The following is a 23,359-nucleotide window of genomic DNA, read 5'->3' as shown; positions in this document are numbered from 1 at the left end:
TTAAGAGATGAAACAGATCAAAACGGAACCTTGTTAGTAGATAACGTTCATAGCCAGTCATGGGCCATGATAGATATGGTTCCATTTGTAGACAGGTTTTAGGTAGAACATGTTTCCTAACACTGTCCTTCTGCAACTCAACCTCCTCCCGGGCGGTATACCTGGTTGTCATAAATGTGTTTTTCACAAAAATGACATCTGATTTAGTGATAAGGTTTGGGGTTAAAAACAAATCAGGCCGTCCTATTTCGGTAAGGCGATCATTAATATACTTCAGCCACGGGACCTTGAACCTGCCATCCCATGTTAAGGCTTCTTTTAATATATCATGGGTGAGAGGTATTTATTTTATTTTATTTTATCAACTTATATGGCGAAACAGCTACCCAAAAAGGGTTTCCCGGCGCCTAGATGTATGGAACTATTCCATTTGGTCCCTCGTTGAGGCACGTGTGTGAGTGTGTTTTTTTCCCCCCGACCTGCCTTCAATAAGCCATATTCAACCGGTGCAATAAACAGACTATTATCAGCACCCTTTTGCAGGGGTAGCTCCTCCGTAAGGGAGGAGGAAATCGCTCCACTGCTCAGTTAGTGAGAAACAAAATTATAATTAAACAATAATATAATTCTATTTTCCACTGACTCAGCCGTGGAATCAGTCGGTTTGGTCGGCTGCCTTAGTGTGCATGTCAGTTTAGCCATCCTAACATTTCTCCAACCCAGATGTTACACAGCTGGGTGGAGAAATGGCACAGGCTCCCTGAGTCGTTGTTAAGCCAGCAATTCAACCAACACAATACGGGATTAGCTGCTATTCTATCACTTAAGTAGGGTACACCTAGCTCCTCATGTACTGAGAAATTTCCGGTTCCCCTTGGCAGCCTCAGTATTTTCTTCAGGAAATTATTTTCTACAACCTCCAAATCCCTCAACTTACTGTAGCCCCAGAGCTCACTTCCATAGCAAGCGACGGCAACACTCTTTGCCTGGTATAGTTTAAGTAAAGCAGCCATCGGGCTGTTGCCAATTTTTCTCGCGAAGCCAAGTATGGCCGCATTAACACGAGTTACCTCGCCCTTCTTCTTGAGAACAGCGGGGCCCCAAGATAATTGGTGATCAAGAAGGACCCCAAGGTATGAAAAGGTATTGGTGGTTGGAATTTTTTCCCCATTTATGCAAAATAGATTAGATTTTCGTGATCCTAGGCCTGTCTTCATAGCATAGGACTTAGAGTTATTAATACTTAGGCCTCGGGACTCCATAAAATCAAAGAAGGAGTTTAAAAGTGTCTGGAGGCCGATTGCTGTCCTAGAAATAAGGACAGCGTCGTCCGCGTAGAGCAGAACAGGGACGCCTTTTCGGCCTACATAGGGGTAATCGGCTCCTGTTTTTAGCAGATGCTCCTCCAACTCGTTGATATACAAGTTGAAGAGGAATGGAGCCAAGATACACCCCTGTCGAACACCCCGGTTGATTCTGATATCCCCCGTCACTTTCAGATCTTGAGTATATCGAACATTAGCTCTTGTATCGGAGTGCAGGTCAGCCAGAAAATTAATTAGATTCTTCTCTACACCCATCTTTAGCAGGGTGTCCCATAATTTGCCTCTGTCCACGCAATCAAATGCGGACGATAAGTCCATAAAGGCCATGTGGACAGTTCCCTGCCTGGCCAGGGTATATTTACCTAAAATCAAATATAGATTCAGACACTGGGTAACTGTCGAGTGACCAGGTCTGAAGCCATATTGTATCGGGGATATAACATTATTTTCATTTGCCCATGTGGTTAACCTGTTCAAGATTATACCACCTACCACTTTGGCTACAGAATTGATTAAGGATATTGGCCTGTAGCATAACGGGCTGCTACGATCGCCCTTTTTAAACACGGGCACTATGGTCGATAACCCCCAAGACCTTGGGCACCCCGAGATTGCAGCTGCGTTTACTACAGCAGTAAGGACAGGGGCCCATAATGAGATACAAGATTTAAAAAGGTCCGGAGGCAAGCCATCCGGGCCTGGGGCCTTATTACTAGTTAACCCTTGGATACCCTTTTCTACTTCGTTAACTGAAAAGCACAAAGAATTCTCCATAGGAGTTAAAAAAACATTTTCTGCCTGTTGCTCATTACTTTTAAAGATTGCACTAAAGTGAGTAACCCAGTCCTCCTCTGGGATATTAGTGCCAAGTGCTATGTCGCTGGGATTGTCAAACAGAGGTTTATTAATAATTTGCCAGAATTTGCTGCTATTACCCAGAACTGATGGGTCAAGTAGAGACTCCCAGGTACAAGCCTTAATTTCTTTTTTCCGTGTAGCTAGTGATTTCTTATAAATCAGTCGCAGGTTTTTGATTTGGCCTTGGTCTCTGTGTTTGTTTTTTAGCGCCTTCCTCAAGTCTCTGCTTGCCTTAGAACAGGTATGGTCAAACCATTTGGAATTATTTCTAGTTTGACTCCTCACTGGAGCTGTTAACATAGAGCCTACTAATAACACCACAGCCTCAAAACCAGCTAAAGTTTGCTCTGGGAATGTGGATAGTGACACGCAGGCCGCAAAATCCTCGCCACATGACTTATTTATTTCGGTGTACAGGTTCTCTTGATTTACCATTGACCATGTCAATCGGCGTTTGCCATTAATACAACTTAACGTTCCCCGGTCTTCACAGATCATTCGCTGTTCAAATAATCCCCCACCCAGTCTAATGGATAAGGGGTTGTGATCACTATAGATGTTCGTTTGAATGGTAAATCTCGAGACCCAGTTGACAAGGTCTGCAGATAATAGTATGTGATCTATAAAAGACCCCTGGCCTAAACCTTTAAATGTGGGGGCATCAAACACCATGGACTCGGGAACCATGGACATGGCTACAGTTAGATTATTTTCATTCACCAGGTCGTTGAGATTAGCTCCACGAATGGAATGGGCAAAATGAAAACCTTCCACACTGTTACACCCCAGAGATCCCATAGGGGTAACTCCTGGGTTACCACATGGGTACACATTAAAATCACCTACGATCAGTACCTTTCGTGACAGTGTACTTGCCCCCTTTCTCATCATCTCATTCAAAGTCAAAATATTACATTCACCTTTACTATTAATAGCATTATAAAAATTAATTAAAGTCAGGGCATGTTTGCCTCCCTTCAATTCGAGCATTTGAATGTTCTGATTTACTTGGTAACAATTACTTATTTTACAACAAAGTCCCAGATTAATGAAAATAGCCAGGCCCCCCTTTGCTCTTCCACTAGTTGAGGGAGCTGCAGGTGTAAAAAAGCTTTGATAACCCTCAATGAAGGCATTATTATCTTCCATCCATGTCTCTTGGAGGCATATAACTGCATATTTCTTAACAAATGCTAACCAAGCGGGATCACATATTTTATCAGCCAAACCTGCTATATTCCAGGAGACTAAGCTCACATTACAATCACCAGACTCTATTCCAAGGGCAGCTTCTCTAATAATAGGTTCTGGTAACTGATTGAGTTGTTCTGCGTATATGTCTCCCGGAGTTTCTGTACTAGAAGGGTTTAGTTCTGCGCGGATTGGAAGAAGATTAGGAGCCTCGGGCGGATCATGCAATATACTATTGTACTCGTATGATACAGAGCTATCCTTTAAGTAATCTGCATCTAGCTCTGTCTGGCTATTGTTATCTAATTCAGCTGTCAGAGAGGGAACATTGGCATTCAATCCAAGCTCCTCCACTTTCTCTTTCTTGAACTCACACTTCACACGTTTACAGAATAAATTATGTTGCTTATGAACAGATTCACATGTTTTAAATGTTCCAGGAGAACAACAGGAGGTCATCCAGATACAATAATACAAACTGATTCGAAACTTCAGAAAATATGGAACACACAAAACTCTGAGGCATAGCCAGGGCATTTCACAACCCAAATGGCATTACACAATATTCAAGCACAGGGAAGACTTAAGCTATTTTGGACAGGGATTTTATATACTCTTTGTTAGACGCAGATGATATTGATTCTTAATAATAATTTTATGTAACAATTTGTAATCAAAGCAAGGATGTAAGTTCTAGTCTTTCTTGGATTTAAAAAAACATAGGTGCCCTATCTGGTGAAGAAGACTGGGCAACTTATCCGATTTGTAAAGTCTCCTACAAGTAAGCCTTCAGTATCTCCTGTTTTTTTTCTGCTAAGGAATAAGTAAACCTAACTTGTTGTGGTGACTTGCCAATATCTGAACTGTGTTGCACAATAGTTACATGGAAAAGTGTACAGGTGGTTTTACTGAAATGCTGTTTGTTCATGCTTTATATAAATGGTACTGTCACTGTCCAGGATTGACGGGCGCTGTGATGTGAAGCGGGAGAGAGAGTTTACCAGATTATGTTTATTTGTGACCATGATTAGTCCTTTAATACGTTGACGGGAGTTTATTGTATAATTCTTGTCTAAGGAGTTCTCAATCAATAGGCCGTATGAGGAGCAGAAACCAGTCGTGGTTTCTTTCAGTTTATGTATAGGAAGCGTGCCACCTCTGCCCTCAAGTGTTATACACAATGGGGGTATTGTTTTCGGGTGGATGGGTCCTCCTTGTGTTCTATCAACACTGCTGTATCCGTTGTTATCCTATGATGTTACGCAGGAGGTCTGTCTGCCAGTTAATCGTCTAGGCCGTGTTGGGGTTGGCCTGGCGTGGGTGGGGTGGGAAGGTGCCTGAAGATGCGCAACACTGCCAGGAGACACTACACACATTACATAGGAACGATGCATATACCAGTATTTTATGGCTGACACTTGCGATATTGATGCAATGAGGTCTGTCGCTACTAATCACACTCCTGAAGGGTTGATACACAGGGCACTCTATGTGCACTCACATGGAATGTGCGCGGTCTTAATGACCACAGGAAACTTCAGAAAGTATTGGCATACCGGAACATGCATGAGATCGATATTGCACTCTTGTAGGAAACCCACCTACCTCGCTCCAGCCTGCTACTTCGTAGCAGAGGTTTGCAAGGGAATACACATGCTGCTGGCTTCACTACACACTCCAGGGGAGTCCTCACATGGGTTCGCCCTAAGTCTTCCTTCACACTGCAGTCACTACATACAGATGTTAATGGCAGATTTGTGGTATCTAGTTGCCGGGGTAGGGGGCTGGATCTATTAGTTATTAATGTGTATGTGCCCAACTATGATAACCTAGGCTTTTATACAAACTTGTTCAGCAGAGTGCAGGTCCTTGGGAGTAGACAGCAACTATGGGGTGGGGATTTCAATTTAGTTATGAACCCGGAATGTGACCGCTCTGGGGGACAAACTAGACGAGTCACTGCCTCGGCTCGTACTCTCGCTGCATCCATGATACGTGCAAACTTACGTGATGTATGGAGACAGCGTTTCCCTGACAAATTGGAATTCACACACTTTTTGGCATTCCATGACTTGCACTCACGTATTAACTACTGGCTAGCCTCCAGACAGCTGTGCAATCAGGTGCAAACTTGTGAGGTGCTTACACGTACGTTTTCAGGCCATTCCCCGATTCTAATCATAATTGACACTCCATCAAGGAGAATTCCTCCTAACACATGGAGGTTTCCTCCCTATTCACTTTTGGATGAGGTATTCAAGGCGGAACTAGCAGACGCAGTTGAGACATATTTTGACAAAAATGTGGGCTTAGTAGAGAGCTTCCAGGTGGTGTGGGAGGCATTTAAAGTCTATATTCGAGGGGTCACAATGTCCAAGCACTCAGGAGTTCCTAAAGCGCTGCATAGAAGGCTGACTGACTTAGATGCCACGCTGACTGCCCTAGAGACACAGCTGAAACTCAGTGCTAATGATGGGGTGATGGCAGAATTCAAGACCCAATTGGAAGAGTTTCAAGAAACCGCTGATGTTGAAATTAAACACCTCGGCAAATATGCCCCAGCACGTATTTATGGTGAGGGCGAAAGACCAGGCAGGCTCACCTCACTTGCACAGCTACTGCAGAACCGCCATGACTGCTCTGGAGGTACCGTCCTGAATTCTGCGGAGGGAGTGGCGCTAATAGATGACCATGCCATAGCAAAGAGGTTTAGGCAATTTTATTAATTGTTGGACTCTTCGCATGGCACAGGCTCTGAGGCTGAAATATTAGATTACTTGTCTCATATTAAGTTGCCATGGCTGGCTGACACACATCGTGAGTTTTTGATGCGGCCAATAGACAGAGAGGAAATACTTCTTGCGTTATCTACTATGAGAGCGGATAGTGCCCCTGGAATAGATGGCCTAACTGAGGCATTTTACAAGGCGAACCTGGACCTCTTACTGCCACACCTGACTGCTCTATTCGAGGATATGTAGAATTTGCAGCATTACTGGTGTTGTTTGAAAGCTATAACTGTAAAATGTATTTGAGCTTATATAGCGCACAGCTACCCACAAAGGGTTTCCCGGCGCTTGCTTAGGGAACCCGTCCTGGTATTCCCCTGTGAGATAACCCCGGCAGGGTATCCACAAGGTGAAAGCCAGGCATCCCACCACGAGGGGCCGTTGTGGAGATTAAGCAAGCTATTGCCCAGGCAATGCCTATGTATATTTTTAAATAGGAATACATATTTTAAATAGGAACAATAACACAGGTCAATTTGGAATTGTCCAGACAAATTCCCTGTGAGGCGCAAGTGAAGTGATCTTAGGCCAATTGCCTGAGAAAGAGCAATTAAATACATTCAGCCGGCAAGAAACAAAAATCCAGGATCAGAAACAAGTTAGCAATGAACGAAATGAAAAACATCGTTCATTGTCTCATGATTTTCTCTTTTATATATGATTCAAACAGGAACTCACATCACTGGAAGGACTCATGTTTAATCTTGGATTAAGAAACTGCAATACAGTTATATGGACAGTCCACCATCTTTTTAAGGATAGTTCATAAACTTGCCCACACCTCTTCCTGCAGAACCATGGTGTCAGCTAAACAAGTGAAGAAGACCAAGTTTGACATACTTAGTCCACAACTCCGCCCCCACCTACGCTGAATAATGCCATCAACTGATCATGGAGCACCCCTCTGCTGGCAAGCATCAAAAACATCAGGATTGCTAAATACTGAAAGAAATGACAAAAAAGTAAATTTGGCATAGTGATTGCTGTCTCAACCCTAATTAGCTTGTGAAATTTACATTACATTATTTTTGGTGACGTTGGAAGTCAAAAAGATAAAGTAGATGACATTGGCTGTAAGTGTGAAACAACTTCACCATTTTTCTTGAGATTTGGTTTGCCAAACTGTTCAGGATTCTTTATTCTAGAACTGTGTTGGTGCATCCTTGCATTGCTCTTCAACAGGAAAAACGTTTTTCAGGTTAACAAAAAACCTTAGGGATTTACGGAAATGCAACCATTTGTAAAGGCACTGATTTTAAAACTTGGTAGATGTGGTCGACCTTGTGGACCGGAACTAACAACAGTAAGCTAGACGAGGTGTTGCTGGCCAAGAACAGTCTGACACATTCCTGCGCATTAAAGGTATGATCAGTATCAGTGACATCACATAATTCTCCATCCTATGAAATTGCTCCCATTAGTTGATTCCGGATCTAGGGCCCGATGTAGGTCGGTCGGTAACGGCCGAAAATCGGTATTTTCGGCCGTTACCGATCGGTAAATAGGTGATTGGCATGTAGGGGGCATTATTTTACCGAATCTGTAAAATTACCAAATCGGTAATTTTACCGATTCGGTAAAATAAAAAATCGGTAAATTTACCGAATCTGAGCCATCCATATGTAGGTGGGACTCTTTAGAGTCCCAGGAGCCTTACCGAATCGGTATTTTACCATCAAATCCAATTTGATGGTAAAATACCGATTCCGGTGTGCATGCACATGTGTGCATGCACACCTATGCCATGTGACAGGCAGACCTGCCCTTAGGGCATGTATGCCTGCCACATGGCACCCGAGCCTGTTTTGGGGGTGCCAGAGGGTGTCAAAGTGACACCCCCTGCACCCTTGTGAAAATCGGTATTTACCGATTCGGTAAATACCGAATCGGTAATGCCCATTCATTCCTATGGGCTTCAAAGCCCATAGGAATGAATGGGCATTACCGATTCGGTAAATACCGAATTCATCGGATTCGGTATTCCAGCACATCTAGAATACCTACATGTCGACCCCATAGATTTACTGATTTTTAATTACCGATTCGGTAAAATTCGGTAATTTAAAATCGGTAAATCTATTTCACCTACATCTGGCCCCTAGATCCTTAATACTAGTATCTTATTATGAAACTCACAAAGATTACAAAGTTGCCTTTTGCTTGCATACAGCCTCATCTTGACATTTGGCTTTCCTTATAGACCAAAATGGATGGGTTGCACAAGCTGAATAGTTTGGGCCACAATATAAAAGAATCTAAGATTCAATTTACTCTCTTAAACGTTACAGACCTCTGCTTAAAAAAGCTGTTGCGCTGCATTGTGCGAACAATTAAAAAATTAAAAAGTGGGGTGTTGCATATTTTCACAGGGCTGTGTTTGGCTTATGTAATCGCAGGTGTTTTTCCGCAAAGAGGGCACAGATGTTCAAGTAGGTAAGACGAATATGTGATATTACTTTGCATGCGACACAACGCATGCGATTACAAAGCTGTTGTTAAAACAACCGCGTTGTTACAACACAAGCCATTACATCGCAAGTCGTTTCTACGACTTGCTGTAAGGGGGGCGCTGGACTTAGGAATAGTATAATTTACTATTCCAACTCCAGCGTGTGTAACAGTAGGGAAGGTGTTGGAATAGTAAATTATACTATTCCTTAGTTTAGCGCGCCCCTACAGGAAGTCGTAGAAACGATTTGCGATGTAATGGGTTGCGTTGTAACAACGCAGTCATTGTAACAACCGCGCTGTAATCGCATGCGTTGTAGCGCATGCAATGTAAACGCTGTTTTCCAGGTCAGACCCCCGGCATGGCAACCTTGATGATTGTGTGACTACAGGGTCTGCCAGCCTCCACCATTTCCTATGGAGCTATGACGACCCTCAATCTAAGATCTTGGGCCAGTGTGCCCCCAAAGATCTGTAAGTTATTGTACTTGCATATGATTCAATACCAGTATAAGAATATTACGATGCTGTCATTATATTAAGGATCTGCTTGTTTTGGTCCCGAGGAAAGCCATGTGACCAGATGGGTGGGGTTGACTGAAAAATGTGGAGCATGAGTAAAAATACAATTTAATGGATCAGTGTTTTACCCCCTGTTTACATCTTTCAGTGTTTAACCTTACCCTAATGTTTTCACGAACTAATAAAATAGTTTAAGGGGTTAAAGGTGATTTTAACTGTAAGAATCACAGATTCCATGAAGTTTCAATTTTAGAAGTGCTCCATCCTTTTGGAGGTTGACTGAGCCCACTCCAATACATTAGGGGTCGGTGTAACGACCCAATGATGAAGCATGCCACTAGTGGCTACCAGTGGGCGAGGGTCTCTTAAAAAATATTAAACTTTTTAAGGGAGACTTTAGTTTATATTGGGTACCACTTTTATCATCATTGAGTTTTTCTGCAATAGTTTGCATGCACCATGAAGTAAACGCAAGCCAGAGGTGTCTAGTGTGGGTTTTGCACAGGACGTTCACCCTTCAACGGGCATACACATAAGGATAAACCATGCAAGCTAAGTCATTTTGCACAAATCACATACTTTACGCATATGAGTAACTGATATACCATTTGCACGCTTGTTTTCATATAATTTCACTAGGCATAATCATTTAATGCAAAGCCAGGTCAGGCCATTTCACTTGACCTGGCTTTGAGCAAAACTCAATGGAATGTTTGCACTGATCTGCTCCAGAATTTTCCCTTTTGCATGATTTACCCTTTGCATTTCCGGGTGCAAACAGATTTTGACACTGCACACGGATCGACTGTCGCAACTACAAACGTCATATCTGGAAATGTGTTCTATACTGCCATGTACATCATGTTGCTTCACAAAAACACCAGTGCAAACCTGTAGTATTTCTGGGCCCACAACTTTCCTTCATGATGTAATTTTGATCGAGTTTGTACACAGTCACAAAGTGTTTTTTTCGCTTTTTTTTCCATATGACCCTAGGGCTTTCACCGTTTCATATAGTGTAAGTTGTTTCTTAAGAATTAACTTTTGAAGCTTGGAAATTTGGCCATCTTGCTTTGACAGTTTTTTTCAGAAGTCTTCAGCCTTTTTCACAGCTAAAATTACAAAACACATTTGGGGCCAGTAGCCTGTCACACAACGCAGCCCAGCACTCAAAGCTGCTGCGATGCGTTGCGTGACTGGTGGAGAACAGAAAAGCGCCAACTTACAGGCATAAGGCACTATCCTGCTCTCTCCCAAGAGCCGGTGTAAATGAAGCAGCCAAGCGCCACACGCACCTTTGCACCATAATGCATGTGTCTAGCATAGGTTTTGTACCGGAAAGGTACCTTTTCAGTACAAAATACAATGCTAAGACAAACTTTAAAACTTTTCCTGCTTTGGGTGTGTACTGTACAGTGCAGCACACATGCAAAGTGGGAAAAGTTAGGGAAATAAATAATTTCTCCTTTTTAACGCCTACTTTTAAGTGACGTTAAATTTCGGTGCAAAACCCTGGAGTAGATTTATCTACCTGCCACCAAACGCAGTGCAACAGTCAAAAATGATGTTTTGCGTGACAAGGAAACAACAGGAGAGTGCCATACCTACAGAGATGTGGCACTCTCCTCCCCCTCCCTAGCGCCAGTGCAGAATTTTGTACTGAGAAGCAAGCACACACCTTTGCGCCATACCGCAAGCGTGTGTGCGTGATCCTAGCATGGGTTTTGTACTGGAAGTTGCCTTCCAGTACAAAATACTATGCCTAGACAACTTTTAAAACTTTTCCTACTTTGTATGTGTGCTGTACAGTGTAGCACACATGCAAAGGCGTAATTTTGGACGTAAAAGGCTGCCTACTATTATTAGTAGATAGGATTTTGCGTCAAAAACCACGGGTGGTTGCACAAGAAGGCCCATGTATCACCCATGGGACGCTCCCTTGACCCAGAGTTGGACTCCTACAACTCCCTCTTGTCGCTCCCATATAACATATGGACACTGAACCAATATTTACCACATTAGGAATGCAAAGCAATGCTTGATACTTTGAATTATTGTTCTGATCTAACATTAAACATTGGTACATTTTTGGTCAGGGCCACCATTATCTGAAAAAAACTTTATTTCAATAAGCATTGGCAGGTCCTCCAAGTTACCATTTTCTGTGGAGTTTCTTGCGTACCCTCTCTTTAGCCAAGGACACTCCAAAGCAGGGGGATTGTAGCTTGTTGCAAAAGGAATAACATAATTCATTCATATTAATGTAATTTTGTTTCATTTTCAGTTTGTTGTAAAGCACACGTGTCTTACTTGACAATGAGTAAATGGCACTGTCATAACATACATTGCAGTCACATGTATGAAATCATTACCTCCTGCAGATCGTGGACAGAGCATACATGATCCAGAGTCCATTCCAAATGTAGGTGACAGCCCACAGGGAATATGTCCATCCGGAAGGAGTGACCTCCAATTTGTACCTGCTGGAGACATTGCTGGTCATTGATAAAAATAGACCTGTGAATAGACATGATCCTGGATTACTTGAGAGTCCTGTGAGTCTTCCTTATCTATGAATGCAGAACAACATTTTCTAGAGGCGTGCGTTCTATGCAAGGGCGGCTCCTCTCTTGAAGCGGAGGAGCCTCGCCCATCTTAAATTTCTGCCCTAGATGAAAAGTAAAATGGTAACTCATTACGATTGTATTTTTCATCCTCCCTTCCTGAACCAAGCATCAGGATGGGAGCAGAGCCACTGCTGAATGACAGCTGCAGGGAGGAGGGTGGGCTATTTGTGCACTTATCAAAGTGCGCATGTCCCTTTGGCTGGCCATCTTGCAACGGCGAGCCAGACATGCACAATTTGAAACCTCTAACCCAGCTGTCTTAAGACAGCAGGGTTACAGTAAGTGCAGGCCTCAAAGTTGTTGGAGAGCTCCGAGTGAGGCTGCTCCCTCCAATCAGATCACTGCTGTCACAGCATGAGAGCAGCCCCAGGATTGGGCCCGCACCGCAGCATCTAGTTCCTCTGAAGAGATCTGAAGCGGAGATCGTCAGTTCAGGAAAGTTTTATTTTTAATATTAATATATGACGCACGCACCCCCCCCCCCCCACCCCACCGCTGTAGATGCCAACTGCTACTGATTATATACTATCAATTGTGGCAGAGAAAGGGACATAAATAATAAATTCTTCAAGGGCAGGTATCCAGCGCTTAATTTGTGCCAATGTTTGCCCGTGCTCAGCAGCAGTACTAAATTCTCAACACTGGCACGCATGGTGGCGCTGTTTGCCTATTTTCAGCAGAACACATCAATTTAGAAATAACAGTGTGCCCAAAGGCCATTAGTACTAGACTTTTGCAGTACTGGCAGGGGCAGTTGGTGGTGGAAGATGCAGTTGCATCATAAGCAATACATTGGGCCCTGGCACTTAGGTTTTTTCTTAATGAAGCACTGCAGCTCTTAGTAATTAAAATAAGAACAGTGCAACTTAGCAGACATTTAACCGTGTCTCAGCACACCCCAACTGTCCTCGCATTCTTTTGAATGTGGAGGGAACCTGCCTTGCTGAAAGACACAATCAGCACATCTTTCTGAAGTATCTTTCCAAGGAACAAACAGGAATCTATAAACATTGTTTTCCATTTCTGTACTATGATTGCATACAAAATAAGATCTTTTGAAAAAATGTATGTATCTAATAGAAAACTATGAACAAACATGTCCTCCCACTATGATTGGTTACAAAGTACTAGAAAAAATTTTTTTTGGGTAACCAGTAGATTAGTACTGCTGGTCATTTATCTACTTGAAGAAAGGGATAAACAAGCTGCCTGACCTCAAACAAAAGAGAGGACAGTACACTTAGAAGAGAAGGGAGAGGGCCAGTATAGGTACTGAATACCTGCACTTCTTTATTTTGGTAAACAACGTTTACCACAAAACGTTTTCCCCGCAGGGAATTACAGACCGCGTTTTTGTTGTTCAAGTCATTATTATTAAAGTTTAAAGAAGTAAACAAAATACAAACAAATAGAGCAAACACATGAGTGACAATGGTAGGTGCCGATAATCATACAAAATGGCAAGAATGGTGGCAACCAAAGTGAGAGACCAAAGAAGTACAAATTAAATAGATAAGCAAATAAGTAAATGAATAAACAAAGAAAAATGTAAGAAAAATATAAGTTGCTCAGGGGCCTAGCTATGGAGCAGTGAGATCAACGTTACATATGGTTAGATGAACATGCACAGGATGCCAGGGAGAGGTCATACCTGCACAATACAGTGTAAAGTACAAATGAAAATAGGCAGATATATCATTATATTTACGTAGACGTGAAGGCAGTAAGTGATACAACACAATATAGGATTACCCTCGAAGATGTCGTTACAACACTGCATTACTCCGAACCATTACTCAGCAAGTCGGAACAACGACTTGCGGAGGGGGAGAAGGTGTTGAATTTAAAATCCAACACCTTCCCTAATGTCCGTACAGACAGGAGTTGGAATAGTAAATTATACTATTCGAACATCCAGCACCCCCCTCCGCAAGTCGTTGTTACGACTTGTGGGGTAATGATCTGCGGAATTACAACGCGTTGTAATTCCCTGCGGGGGAAAAGACTGCATGATAACAACGTATATTCCTTTATTTAGAGAGGGCGAGTAGCAGCACTTATCAGCATAGGTGCTATACTTTGCATTGGACAGAAGTGTCACTTCGTGACAGGGGAGTAATAGGGTTAATTGTCCAAAGTGCAATTTATATACCGCAAATATTGTGTACATATTTGTTACTTGCCCTCTGTTGGCGACATTTTGGCAGGAAATTAGTCATATCCCTAAGGCTCGCCTTGGGTTGAATTTCTCTTTTACTGAACAGGAGATTATGTTGGACCATAAGATAGGTAAAGAAAACAAGGTGGTCCTTTACATTACTTAATCATCAATGAATGAATAAAATTAACTTTTCACTGTGGTCTTTCAATCCTAAAATGAAAAGGAGAGAAGGAGACAGCACAAAACTCAACAGTCAGATACATATACCATTGGTAGATGTTTAAGCCAATTTTATGAAAAATCTATTTTCAAAACATTCAAATGCAACCAATTTATTTACAGCACAGTATTGTTTAAAAAATCATTTCAATTGAGGATAATTTAGAAAAGAACTGCTAGATGCAGCATGAAGGGTGAAAAAGTACGTTCTCAAGTGAGTGAAGAAGAAATTGAACCAAATTTTGAGAAAAAACTAAAATCCTGCTATTCTAGATACAGAACAAGGGAGCCTGCCCACAATACAATTCAAAACAAGAGGGGGCGGGAAGGGGCACAAGGGTGAAGGCCCCTAAGCACACAGTAAAAAAGGGGGGTAAGCATCGACGTTTCGACCCTGGTGCAATGGAGGGAAGATTAACACTACTGCTACGTTTTCTCTCAGAAATTTGGTTCAATTTCTTCTTCACTCACTTGAGCACCTACTATTTCACCCTTCATGCTGCATCTAGCAGTTCTTTTCTAAATTATCCTCAATTGAAATGATTTTTTAAATAATACTGTGCTGTAAATAAATTGGTTGCATTTGAATGTTTTGAAAATTGATTTTTCATAAAATTGGCTTAACCATCTACCAATGGTATATGTATCTGGCGGTTGAGTTTTGTGTTGTCTCCTTCTCTCCTTTTCAGTTTAGGATTGAAAGACCACAGTGAAAAGTTCATTTTATTCATTCATTGATGATTAAGTAATGTAAAGGACCACCTTGTTTTCTTTACCAATTGTTACCCAGGTCCTTTGACTTTTGTTGGGTTACCCCATTGATTCAATGGGACCATAAGGTAGAACCTGACTCTGCACGGCGATCCCTTTCAGCTATTATTTTAGTTTTTGCATGACTTGCCGTATCAAGGGCTTTGGTCTCTCTGAGACCCAGTAGTTCTGTAGAATGGTGGGCTACCGTAATGGAAATTTTTGAAAGAGAAAGCACTAGCCAAAATCAATCGGAGGCGCATGCTCACTGATGAAATTTAATTCCATCTGGTATAGACTGACACACGATTGTGATAGTACAGTATGATTTTCCTTTCATTCTATATAAACAATTTTAACCTATTATTCTAGTTATATATGTAACTTTCTGCTTTTGATATGAAAAAACAGTCTTGTATAGGAAAGGCCACACTGTAATTCATTTATGTTTGTTGAATGTCTCCTTTCTTATCAATAAAAATATTTGAAACAAAAAAAAGGACAGAAGTGGCACTTCGCAGAAGCAGAGGGCTACTCATGGACAGAGTACCGGCACTTGTACTTTTCCATTTGAAGCCCTGAGAAGGACAGACAAACCTTTGTCACGTCAACGTAGCTTGGAGTCATGTCTGTAACAAACCCAGGTTTCCTGGAACGTCCAGAGCTTCTAGCCTCGTTATCAAGGGGACTGTTCTGCACCCTGCAGCCAAGACCATGGCTTCTGGACAATATCCTCACTAGGATTGGAAGGCCGTGGAGAATCCTTTTTATTTTTATTTCTTTATTGACATTTGAGTCATGCAAACATAATATCAGGACTTATGAACCGTGCTTACATTCAAAGTCTCATGTTAACAATATCTCTGGCCACATAGTCCATTGTTAGAGGCCGCTGGGCATCCTATCAACGAAAGTGGGGAGTACATTTGAACTGGGTAGAGAAAGCATATAAATGTTGTTCCCCCACCCCCACACAACCCCTGGGGCTTCCAACAGAGAGTAATGCCCTGTTTTATGAGCTTACTGACATTTTGACACATACCTTCGAGGCTTGCATTACAAAGTAACCTCACCTGTTTTATTACACACATATTGACAGATGGCCACGTGCACTATTGGGTTCACACAGTTCTAATGCAAAGCAATTCAGACATGTTTATTGACATGAGGTGTGTATAGTCTTATAAAAGCTTGTATCTGATACTAACTAAACAAATTAAAGAAATGCATAATCATACCTGTTGTATGTGTATCACTAAGTCGCTTTGAAATAAGCACAGTAACTTTTTTTATAGTGAATAAACATTTCGTTTTTCTACTGCAAAAGACTCAGATGTTTTCATTGGTAATGCGATATCTTGTTTATCCCCTCTGCTTCTTATATTTTGGTCCCTCAAAGCCTAGCATATGATGGAGACCGGTTAGACCAGAATGAATACCATTACATTGATGCGAAGACGGTGTAATGGGAGACATGATTGGCAGGCTGATATCATGCTGGTGTCAAATTCCACACATGCCACTTTACTGGTATGTGGGTGGGGGCCAGTCAGGCCAGGAATTTATGAGATTGAACTTTTATTTATCTCATCTAAAACTGTGTGGCGTCCGAGCACGGAGCACGCACCATAATTATACAATTAGCAATGCTAAGTATTGCTTTCCAGGGATTAGTGGACACTTCCCCAGTTAAATTATTGTTCCCTTCGCACACGCTTTTGAGTTTGAGTTTGATCAAGCGCTTCATAGATTTATTGGAAGGTCTCAGGAAACACCTTTGAATAGTACCCAGGTCAATACATTTCATTTGTCATGGACAAGTCTCCTGCACTCTCGATTTTAGGGCTTGCAGATAATTTTGAATAGAACTAAAAAATGTGTGACCTTGTGTATTGTAACGGGAGCTCATGTAAAGCGCTGCAATACCTTCGGGTCGAGTTTGCGCTATATGAAACTGCAACAACAACAAAAATACGATTCTGTAATCAGTCCCCGAGGCATGTGATTCTTGGTGATATAGAAGGTCAGGCTGGAAGGGACATCTCTTTGTCTACAACTACCCGGGGTTGCTAGTAATCCAGGCCTAGTCATCCGCAGAGGGCAGCAGAACAAATTAACAAACAGGTTTCAAACCAGGAGTGTTTACAAGTTGTCAAGATTATCTTCCAGGACATTCTAATGCCTTGTATATCTTTATTTTTATTTTTTTTATTAAGTAGATACATAGGGTAATCAATAATATATCGAATCACAAATCAATATTTAAGCAACAATGTACTTCATTGAGGTTTTGAGTTCAAATATGGGCATTACAATGAATCATATCAGAGAGACTTTACAAACTTTCAATGAAGTAAATGCTACTACTACTGTGTTATTGGCGACCAACTTATGCATAATTGTGCACTACCTCATGTATGCTCCCTGATACAATGCTGCACGGTACCGGTTTTTGTTATTCAAAGGTAAATGCTAATACAAATATTTCTTTTAAAAATACTTTCAATAAAGTGCAGATGTGCCTGAGATTACACATGTTCTAATACTCCTAGCAGCTAAATAAAGTGATATCCAGCCTTATTTACCAGACCTTACGCTACTATATTGTGTGTTGCGTCCATAAACTGCCATGAAGCATTGAATCTTTTGATGCCCATACCCTTTTTGCAAAGGCCTTTTTAAAATTCTTCGTTCGACTCCTCTTATTTTACCAATTTTGATACATTGTTACTCTGTTTGTCTTCCAATTCTGCAAGATCAGAGATCAAGCAAATAAAGAGGCAACCGCATGAATGTTTTAACCCCATTATCTAATGGCAAATTCTGTCTCTGCCTAAACCTAAAGAGTGCCACATCAATTTCTGGCTCAATCCTTCTTTGCATTCCTAGACTTAGAGCGGTGAATATTTTTTCCCAGAACTGTGCAACCATTGGGCAGGTAAAAAACGTATGTACCCAGTCACAGCCCTCCCCCACCCCCAGCTGCTGACATCTAAAGCAGCGAACCTCCAGGTCTGGATACATTCTATGGAGGGCATTAGGAGTATAATATGCCATCAAAGGTGATAAAAAAGATATTTTCTTAAAGTTTGCAGCTCTTAAGGCCTTGTTTCTAAATTGCGAGATTGCCTGCCACCCGACCTCCGAAAAAGTACATTGTGTCAAAATCTTTTTTAAAAAGTTTTCACCAGGTGGTTCTCCCATTGGCACCGTAATAATATTTACTAGTTTCCTACCCTCACCTTAGTTTTGTCTTAAACAGAGCAGCTGTTATTGGGAAGGAAGCTAGATTAGATTGAGGGCACCATTTTTAGGTCTCGGCCTGATCCAGCACATGCGCTGTCCTGGCCGAGGCATTTAGCATCTGCTTTGAAAAGTGCTACTTTCCCGGCGACCAGCTTACTATCACGCGCACAAGCATGAGCACAACTCCTGTTTTTTTTATTTAATATTATTTCATTTCATGGCCCGGCCGCGCGGTAAATGCTTGTTTGAATTCCTACCTGCACCGCCTTCTTTCTATTCCACCCCCCTCCCTCCCCCGGTGATTTACACAAACGAAGCACTTCACAGAATGAGTCCTAGGGCACCTACATTACCCTGCTAAAGCCAAACACAACTATTTCATTTGCCAAGGAGCACAACATTTGCCCTGGTGAGACCCTGCAGCCCGACAGTGGTAGCCATTTGCTCTGTATTCCTGGACTGTGACAACATCGCAGCTGAGATCACAATGCAGCAACGGCACACCCACAAAAAGATATTAAAAGCATGTTTGGAAGTGCCCTGGTCTTGTTTATTTTGAGAGAAAAGTGGCATGGGTTTTTTGATTTACTCTTCATGCTTAATGTATACTTTACTGCGAGATGAAACTCTTTCACGGCCGTGCAGCGTTACTATTACTGCCGCACGACCAATGCTTGGTATGGGCATTGTTTAAATTCCTTCTGAACTGTGAGGTGCTGCGCTACCCATCTCCGAAGGTTTTGGTGAAGCGCGGAGGCCTCGCTGTCTGTGTCTGCACCTAGTAAGCTACCACCGCCTCTCGACCCCTTTATAGAAACATCTCTGCTCCTCCTCCACCCCCTTTCAAGGCCTCACACGTTTTACCACAGAACCACAAGGTGTCACCACATCAGGTGCCGAGCTCAAGGGGGCTAAAACTTATAAGGTCCCAAAGGCGAGAACTATTGGCTAAGCCAATGCTTGTTTCAGTGAGTGCTCGATTTACTGGTATCCAAAAAGGAAAAACTTTCAGCGATCCCCGCACCTAGCTTGAAGTTCCTGCCAAGTTATACAGTTACTCCTTATCAAAAAAAGGCCCTAGGGTTAGATGTAGGCAATTGTAATTTACTAATTCGAAAATATCGAATGTTACCGATTCGGTATTTTCGAATCAGTAAATGCAATGTAGATCAAAAGTCGGTAAAAAATACCAAATCGTTAAGATTCAGTATTTACCGAATCTGTATTTACCGATTCGGTAATTGTCATTCATTCCTATGGGCCTGGAGGCCCATAGGAATGAATGTCAATTACCGAATCGGTAAATACCGATTCGGTAAAATTGGGAAAGAGTCAAGGGTGGCAGGGTATCACTTTGACACCCTTTTACACCCCTGAATAGTGCTGGTGTGTACATGTGGCACACATACATGCACTAAGGGCATGTATGTCTGTCACATGGCACAGGTGTAAATGCACAGATTTGCATTTACACAGGTATTCGTTATTTACCACCAACTAATAGTTGGTGGTAAATAACGAATCCTTAAAGCACAAAAGCACTCTTTAAAGTGCTTCCTACATCTCATTTACCGATTCGGTAAATACCGAATCGGTAAATGATGATTCAGTAAATACTGAATCTGTAAATACCGATTCGTTATTTACCGGATCGGTAAATATACCACCTACATCTGAAAAGGCTATTACCGGTCGGTAACGGCCGATTTCGGCCGTTACCGACCAGTAATAGCCTTCCTACATCTGGCCCTTAGTTTCTTAAAGCCATTTGTATTCCAATGCCTTACATGGCTATTTGCTAGTTGTAGGCTCTGAAAATTTACATTCTCTAAGCTGCAAATATTCACACCCTGCGGACTGCACATTCGAACAATAAAATGCTTGAAGGCTCCAACAATATTTTTGCAGTGTTTTATACCTCCTTGTACATCTTAGTAGACGCACCATTTGAAAATCATAGCGGTGCTCCACACCTATGTTATGTTTGGAGGCCTTACTTCAAAAGACATTTTGAATTTTTCACAATGTCGCTGATCATCTCCCAGCAAGCTATACAGATGGTGCCGACTGGCTGCCTGTTGTCGAGCCTCCTTTACCTACCATTCCATCTCTGTAAAACTGTCCATGATGATGGGGAGCATGTTTTTCCCAAAAGGTGCTGCTGCATAATGGACTTTATTGAGACTAGAAGGAGTTCACCATATTGGCAGTGACCATGCATGAGCGGATTTCTTCCAGGATTAACTCCCTGCTACTGCCTCGTGATCGACCTTCAGTGAACAAGAAACACTTGCCTCTATAAAGCATTAACAAGAGACACAGAGCTGCAGCTCTCCAAAGTGTGACCAATAAATGCAGAAGGCAGGAAAGCATGGAGGTAAAGCTGCCTTGAGTTTCTTGCCTCCAGCATCACTACCAGGAGAACAGAATTATTACACATGCTGAAACATGCAATGTACTATTCTGATTCTGATGCAGGAATATTTGAGGAATGTGCAACTTCCCCAAAATGGTTCTTCACTATTTTATTCTAGCCCTGGAATATTTCAGAAAAAGTAAAATAATTCAGCAAACTGGTTGAAAATAAATGTAGCAATTTAGCTACTCAGCATAATCTCAGCTGATGGCAATCTTATGGACCAGCTGAAGTAAAAAAAACTAGGTATTCTCTGGTAAGGAAACTCTTCTCAATTTCTCTCAAATTTGATTTCATCCATTTAGGTCAAAGCTTACCAGACAGTGCAATTGTTGGGTTTGCTAAAGACGTATTGCATACATTCAGAAAGCTTCCCTGGGAATGCATGACCACCCATTGCTTACCATTGGCTTTGTGTTTTGTAACTCCCACTTGCTCTCTTTCTATTTATTTGCTGGTATTATTTGTATTAGGCTGTCCAGCTTGAGGTTGTCCCTTCCCTGCAGCATAGCCTGATTAGAAGGGTCCATGTTTTCTTCCACAATTGCTACATTCGGTAAACAGGCCTTTAAAACTTTTTCTTATCTTTTCATATTTGCTGTGTATTCAGAGATATAGGTCAAATGCCAGGCTCTATCTTCTGAGGGAGCTTGGTGTTTATATTTCTTTGTCAGACTTCAAAATGAGAGGATTTTTGTGCCAATCATGCTGGGTACTGTGGGTGTGATGGAAGAAGGCTGTACGATGTTAGTTTTTTCTAGCACACAAAATTCAAATGTCTGTAAATAAACTGTGCAGATATTTCAGAATATATCCGAATTAGGAACGCTCAAATAAAGCTCAATTTTTTGTAATTCTGAAAGGCTGTGTAAACAAATATATTAATACAATGAAAACAAATCAACACACCAGGTGATGGCATTTCCACACATTATCACTTGCACCTGTATAGTTTTATCAGTAAAACTATATGTCTGTGCAAATATAATGGTCATTTCAATTGAAAATGTGTTGTCTGTAATGGCAGTGCGCTACCTCACCATGCATACTCCACTTTATGCCACTCCACGCTACTCTGCACCACTCCAGCTCACTGCACTCTACCACTCAACTCTACTCTGTGTCACTGCACTATACTGTGCACCACTCCACTCTACGCCACTGCACTCTGTATCTTTCTACTCTACATCTCTCTACTCTCTGCCAATGTAGTCTATGCCACTCTACTCTGATCTGCACCACTGCATCCGCTCACTCACCAATACAGCAAATCACACAGCTACTCACACACCCACTTATAAAACCATATAACCACTTACACACCCATACACACAAGTATACAGTCACACAGCCACTCACATAATATATGTTAGAAGCAGTATCACTTAATAGCAGTGCACCTAGTATACTAATTTAAGTTTTTTAGTAGGTTAGTATATATGTTTAACACTCATAAACTCTTAAAAACACTTACAGTCAGGTAATGATGTCACTAGTGATGTCATTTGAGATGTCATCAATGAAGTCACTGACCATGTCATGAGTGATGTAATATGTGAGGTCATAAGCAGTGTAGTGCGGGGGCTTAAGTTATAGGTAGCTTAGGTAACTATAACTGCTGAATTTCACTGCTTTTCTATAAGTTAAATCTTAGGCTAACTATAACATACCCTTACCCTTGGTTTTTGAGTGAATTTCAAAGGTTTTAAAATTCTATTTCCTAACTATAACATACACCATTTCTGTAACCTTTGTTTTTTTAGGAGAATATATAGTCACTCACGTTTGGAAATTGTAGCTGGAAGTAGGGGGCCAAGAGACTGCCTAATTGACAAAAACAACGCTGAGGTTTTGAACTTGACCACGTTTTAACAGCCCGCACTCACCTTGAGAAATATTAAAATCGGAGCTGACGGAAAGGTTCTTCTGTGCCCAAAACAAGATGCATGTTGGGACTTGCAGTTTATAATAATGTACTGTGTGAATGCTCTCCAATGGAATATGGTCAGGTGTGCTACCGCCAATGGGAAGGATGGAGCACTTTTAAAGGGAGACAGCAGAAGAAACCTTAGGCATCAGAGGCATTTGAAAAAGGCTCATCCCCGAAATGCGTTATGCCAGTGTGTTATTAAGCAGTTTCCTGGAGCCCGCTGTGTCCCCTTGTCTACTTTCATAGGAGCAGATCGTATGAAATATATACATACATATATATATATATATATATATATATATATATATATATATATATATATATATATATATATATATATATATCTTGGATTCCCTCGCCTCCTCCGTTTTTCAGCAAAAGTAACAGCACCACAGCAGGGTAAGTTTCACAATGAATTTATTTCAACACCATTGTGCAAGTTGTGCAAAAATTAGGATATATCTCTCTATGAGATTATCACATTCGTTCAATAATCATCCAGCACTCCAAAAGGTATTGATCACTGGGTTTCTTTATTCGTGACAATCACATCTTTCAAAAAAAAAGTATTTTTTTTTATTGGTCAGTCGGTTTCTTTATTCATGACGATCACATCCACGCGTTTCGGCAGCCTCACGCTGCTTTGTTCACGATGCAAAAACGCCATTTCATTATTATTAAAATAGTCATTACAATTAAAGACATTAACAAAGGAATTCATTTTCCACCGGCACTACAAAGTTCTCTTTCGATGTTAAACTGGCTGCCATCTTGGAACATGTCAATTTAGACACAAAAATTGGATACAAACGCATATTCACTTGATTTAAGAAAAACAAGTAATTATTAAATGCTCATTACACGGGTACTTCTTGCG

General features: G+C 41.5%; 1 protein-coding gene across 1 annotated transcript in view; it reads right to left on the bottom strand.

Moving 5' to 3' along the window:
* The window catches only part of LOC147722756 (uncharacterized), a 529,150-nt gene that overhangs the window by 445,668 nt on the left and 60,123 nt on the right, over positions 1–23,359 (bottom strand). Inside the window, exon 2 of the mRNA XM_086965224.1 lies at positions 11,506–11,650. Within this exon, the coding sequence (XP_086821350.1) occupies positions 11,506–11,650 (145 nt within the window). The remainder of the gene's footprint in view (positions 1–11,505; positions 11,651–23,359) is intronic.

The sequence above is a fragment of the Lissotriton vulgaris genome, chromosome 4_1 (genome assembly GCF_964263255.1).
Source record: "Lissotriton vulgaris chromosome 4_1, aLisVul1.2, whole genome shotgun sequence".
Taxonomy (NCBI): Eukaryota; Metazoa; Chordata; class Amphibia; order Caudata; family Salamandridae; genus Lissotriton; species Lissotriton vulgaris.
Note: the sequence above shows the minus strand (reverse complement) of the source record. Positions and strands in the feature narration are given on the sequence as shown.